Raw genomic sequence first — 5,498 nt, forward strand, 5'->3', positions numbered from 1 at the left:
TTCAAAATTTCTCTTACTCATGAGCAGAGGCCTAAATAAGGATCCCTGTGGGATCTGGAGGAAGAGAAGAGTCACAGACCTGAAGCTGGATTTTCTTTGTTTGCTTAAAAGTCAGTAACTCCCTTATGACTTTGGTTTTTACGAATTTATCTACCAAAGCCAGGGTGCCCATGGAAGAACTGATACAGACTGAGTTTTGGAACATTTGAAAATGAGAATTAGCTTCAGGATCCATAGAGCACTCACAGAGGGGTAAACATCCTATGAGGTCCTGCCTGAGTGGGCAGTCTGTCGGTCAGTCAGACTCCGCTGTGCCCTTCCCTTCTCCAATTCTCTATATACCACTTACGAAAGCCTATGTGACTATGGATTGGGAGTTCTGCAAATCCGAAGGGGCCAAGGCTGGAATTCAGGAGATCTGAGAACTCGGGTGGCAAAAAGAAATTTCAACATCCACTAACCTCTAACTAAAGTTGCATTTCTTTCCTAGTCAACAAACCCCTGTGGTATTAGAACCTGTGACTCTGACATCAACATCACTAGGAATCACAGACGTTCACATGTTACAGCTACTTCAAAGTGTTTATGTGTAGCACTACTTGGGAATTATGGTAATTACTATACCCATTCTGAAATCCTGTAATTTAAAGAAGCAGCACATCTATTATATCACAGATTTATATTTTTAATAATTTGATAACTGTTTCAGTAAAACTCGCTTCTTTGGCAGTCCTATTTGATTGTGTATATTTTTCCAGACTTACAAAGGGGATTGATGGCACATCGGAGTGTGCCGTCTGTCTCTGCTGCAGATCATGAATAGACAGCTTTACAAATAAGTGGAGACTAATATGGTTTGTAGCACCCTTGCCTCATGCTCGAACCTCACCATTAGCTCGTGTGTGAGTTGAGAGGACACTGGCCCCTTTGCCTCAGAACCTTCCTGATCCCACACATCCAACAATATGAAATTCCCATAATAAAGAGTTGTTCCTTTTAGGTTCAGGTGAAAATCCCTTGAGTAGGAATATCCATAGTACCTAATACCTCAGCGACAGGGGTGGCGGGGATCTCTGAAAGCATGTAGTCTGAGCAGCATCTTATAAATCCAGGCACTGAAATCCAGGGGCAAGTTATTTACTGGAGGTCATATCAGTAAAGATACTGAGGTGTTCCAAGAGGGTTTTTAGTTTTATTCTGAATAGGAAAAGTGTTCTGGGAATCTGGAGAGGGAGGGAGGAGGGGAAGGCTAGGGTAAGGATGGCCGTAGAAAGGGATGGAAAGGAGAGCTGGGACCCAGAGCCAAATTTCAGGTACCACTTCCCCCACTCCATATTCCAGTGCCTGCCATAAACTCTCCTGTGAACCTTCAGCAATCCCATTAACTCCTTGGGACCTAGACTTCTCATTAAGTTAGTTACATTACTTCCCTGAAGCACTTTCAAGCACAAGGAGTAAGTTCAGCAAACAAATTTCATAAGATTTAATGTGTATTCTTAGGGGCTTTTTAGTTTTAAGAAACTCTGCTATCATTCCTAGCCCAGCAACACCCCTAGAGCTGCTTGATAACTCCTAGGTGACCACCTTCTTCCAGTCTATGAAGGGCTGTTCCATAAAGGAGAGGGTGGGGTTGGAGCTACCGCATGTGGCCTAGCTGGCAAAACTGGCGAGAGATGAGTTGCAGGAGGCCCAATCCTAAATCCATTTAAGGTTCATTCCTGGGCACGGATTATCCTGGGACTAGACAGGATTTAAAGTGCCTTCCAAGGATGTCAGTCTATACCTTTGTCTCCCAGCAAATCCTGGGCTTGAAGTATAAAACCAGGACCCTGGTCTCCCCACCAACATCTACATGACCACGTAGATCGTGTGATATAATGGAGGGTGCTCCTGCCTTGAACCAGATAAACTTGGACTCTAAGCTTTGTACCCCACTTAGGAGCTGACACCGTGGATAACTAAACCTGTCTGAACCTTAGCTCCCCACACTGAAAATGAGGACAATTGAGTTTGTAAAAGGTCTAGGTTACTGCTGTGAGGTCCCCAAATGTCCCCTGAGTTATGATGAGCCTCACAGTTAAAACTCCACCTTTTAAGATCGTTGCTACACCCAAACCCTCGCTCTGCGGATGCCTCTCGGCCCCGCCCAGTCCGGCAGGTGTCTGCTGACCTCAGCCTCCCCGTCCCCCGGCCCCCAACTCAGGGCTACAGTAGAAAATCCAGTTGCCCAAGGAGGTGGCGGTTGAGCTGACCCGCCTCCTCTGTTCGGCCCCGCGAGCCTGCGCGAGGCACACCCAACGAGGGAGGGAAGGCCCTGGCGCATGCGCCGTGCAGGGAAGGCGCCGCCTGGAACCAGCGGCCCGGGCCGACTTAGGGAAGGTAGCGTGCAAAGTGGTAAGGCACTGGCAGCGGGGACTGCTTCCGGATACCAGGTACGAAGTTAGCCTTCAGCTGGCCTCTGAAATTTCACTTTTGAGCCTCGGGGAGGGCTCGGGGCTGCCGGTGAGCTGTACACCTCGCAGTCGAGAACATCCTCCCCAGAATTTTTTTGTAAAGGCACAGATCTAAGCAAAGATGCTGAGGACGATTGGGAGAATTTTACAAGGGCATGGAGGCTGCTTCCAAGGATTGCTTCGCTCCACCTCTTGAGGATTCCCCAGATTTCCTCCTTCTGTGGTCCTGAATCTCCTACCTGTCCTCCTTCCTACTTTCCTGGAGCTAGGGAGAGATGGGGAAGGGATGAGGCTCTCGGACCATTGCAAAAATAGTTTTAACCTTCCCGGTACCACCCAGACTTCAGTCGAAATTGTGTTTTTCGAGCCCCAACGAGTACAAAGATGGGTAGCTTTTTATATAGTAGTTTACAGAAAAATCTCTTAGTGGGTTTTCTAAATTTTGGAGGGCTAGGGGGCAAGGCATGGCCCTGTCATCTGGTTTTGTACGTGGTGCAGTAAGTAAATCATTTTGCTGCATTGCACCCAAAATGCTTTCTGGCCTTTCCAAATGCGGAGCATAGCATTTGTAATGGGAGCATGTGATGTAAAACGCACATTGCACATGTCTCCCACTTCCATTGCTTTCAGGTGTGGTTTGGGGTAGGTCACATGGTTCTGCCATGGAAATGGAGCAAGAAGGGTGATTGCTTTTTGTCTGCATTTTCCCTGTGAGTACAGACACTTCTTGCAAGGATTGGGAATAGATTTATTTTACCTCCTTAGAACACTCAGTAAAGAGATTAAAGGAACAGGCTGTTTCCTGGCAATGGAGCTACCCTGAGGGTCACTTACAGAAGGTCTTCCTTAAGGCAGTTGTTCCTTTGGGTTACTTACACATTCATTCAGCAAGTATTTTCTAAGCACCTGCCTTGTGCAAGGCAGTGAACTTGGTGCTGTGGGGAGGAGGAAGATAAACTGAACTTGAGCTTAGCCCTGGAGGAGCTTGACTGACTGGGAGGGAGAAAGGGAGGGGACCCCAACCTAAGTAACTCTACACCAGGTAAAAAGGGGTGGGGCTCCAGGAGAGGGTCAGAAGAAGAGCTGGGGAACTCAGAGGAGGGAGAAGAATCAGCCTTTTATGCCAGGTGGTTGGTTTAAGGAGAAAATTAGGTCCCCAAATTACTACCTGATGAGTGATTTCTAATAAGCTTCAGATCTTTGTATCAGGGTGTTTTCCTCACTGCGTGTCAGGCATCTTAGACTATGTCTCACATAGGTCCCATCATTCCTGGTGGCCTCCACCACGTGCCTCCTGCTGTTCCAGTGCTGCCTGTCTCAGAATAGCATCAAGGCCCCCTTGCCTCCCACCTCTCCTTCCTAGTGATCCAAGCCAGAGATCTAGAGGTGAGTCATCACTGACATCCCTCCCCTCCCCACCCGACACTCCTGCATCCAGACTTATCACTTCTGCTTCTTTAACCTCTCTCAAATCTGACCCACCCTCATTGCCATGTCTCCAGGCCAGGCTACCATCATCTCTTGCTCAGTTTATCTTCCTGCCTCACTCCATCCCCTCTCCCTACTGCAGCTCGGAAGCACTTGCTGGAATTAAATCTGGCTGTGAGGCTCCCTTCCTTCATCCCTTACTTCCCTTGAGAGAGAACCCAGCCTCTCCTTACAGGGCTTACATGTGTCCTGGCCCTGTCTTTTTCACCAGCCCCCCACTCTTCACAACCCCCTGGCACTCCCATCCATTTTGAAAACATGCCATGTTTTCTCTTGCCCCTGGGCTTTGGCACATGTTCTCCCTGCTGCCTAGAACACACCCTTCCTGAACTTGGCTCACTCCTCTGCCCAAGGTCCTAGCTGGGACCCGGCTTGTTCTAGGAATCCTTCCTTAGGCTCCCATGTCTCATTAGGCATCCATGAGTTTGTTGTGCTTGTTATGGTGCCTGTGCCTCTCCTTTTAGGGCACATTAACACATTCGCCGCCTCTGCTGTGCAGCACTGCAAGTCCTGGAAGAGCAGAGCTTATTTTGTAAAAGTTACCCCTTTCCCAGGCTTTAGAATTGCAACCTTGCCAATGGACCTGATTGGTTTTGGTTATGCGGCCCTTGTGACATTTGGAAGCATTTTGGGATATAAGCGGAGAGGTAAGCCCTAGCCGTATTTATCTTCAAAGGGACTTGGTGGGGGGTTGGTGGTTGTGCTAAGATTATCTGAGGGTTTGTAAGACAAGAAGCTAAAGATGTGAAGCCTCAGAGGTGGCTGAGGACCAGCATGTGGTGCATGGAAGGGAGTCGTAGAGGGAAGCTGGGCTGGGTGTGGGCATTCCAACCCACCTTTCTGGGTCTCTACCCATCATTATCAATTACGTAATTAATTTAACTGCCTCAGGGCTACTCACTTATCATCAAATGAGGATTTTTGTTTGTTTACATACTCACAGTATCAAAAACTGAATTATGTTGAGATTATTTTTTGAAAAGGAAAATTTGTTAAATACTTAGGTAGCATATCTGAAGTTGTCTCTTCATCTGTATCCAAAAGAAGAAGAAGAAAAAGATAAAAACAACCCAGTAGATAAATTAAAGGGTTTTCATGGAGAAAAATAAAAGACCAAGTTTCAGATTTTTGTGTTAAGGTAGAAGTGTTTTTAGTCATGGTGTCTCATATTTCTATTTCTTATAGTTTCATGAAAGTTTAAAAATGAAGTGAAATTTCAAGGAGTGTTATATTTGTGACATTGGTGGACTTCAACTTGAGTGAAAAAGCCAGGGGTACAGAGTTATTAGAGTTACTCCTTATTTAGAGATTGCTGAGAAGTCCAAGGCCAGAAGCACAGGTCTCTGTAGAGACTCAGACTGCCTTCTTCCCACCCCTCTGTAAGGCAGGCACAAGTGTCCAGATGTGCTCTTCTGTTCTGTAACAAGAAGTTATTTAGACACATCTTTGACAATGAAAAAGTTTTTCAATAACAATCCTATCAGAATTTTAAACTGAGTCCTCCTTAAAGTAGATTATAAAACATGAACTTCTGAGTCTTGATTTACAGGTCTTTGG

General features: G+C 46.5%; 1 protein-coding gene across 2 annotated transcripts in view; it reads left to right on the forward strand.

Annotated features, from left to right (window-relative positions):
- Window positions 1-2,314: 2,314 nt before the first annotated feature.
- Window positions 2,315-5,498, forward strand: part of TMEM14A (transmembrane protein 14A) — a 10,200-nt gene continuing 7,016 nt past the window's right edge. The window contains exons 1-3 of one of the 2 annotated variants that reach the window (XM_029943844.1): window positions 2,315-2,432; window positions 3,712-3,839; window positions 4,496-4,588. In XM_029943844.1, coding sequence (XP_029799704.1) covers window positions 4,519-4,588 — 70 coding nt within the window. In that variant the 5' untranslated portion in view covers window positions 2,315-2,432; window positions 3,712-3,839; window positions 4,496-4,518. Of the gene's footprint in view, window positions 2,433-3,120; window positions 3,164-3,711; window positions 3,840-4,495; window positions 4,589-5,498 lie in introns of those variants that run through there. The other variant, XM_029943843.1, reaches the window with a different exon arrangement.

This window comes from Suricata suricatta, chromosome 7, assembly GCF_006229205.1.
Source record: "Suricata suricatta isolate VVHF042 chromosome 7, meerkat_22Aug2017_6uvM2_HiC, whole genome shotgun sequence".
Classification (NCBI taxonomy): Eukaryota; Metazoa; Chordata; class Mammalia; order Carnivora; family Herpestidae; genus Suricata; species Suricata suricatta.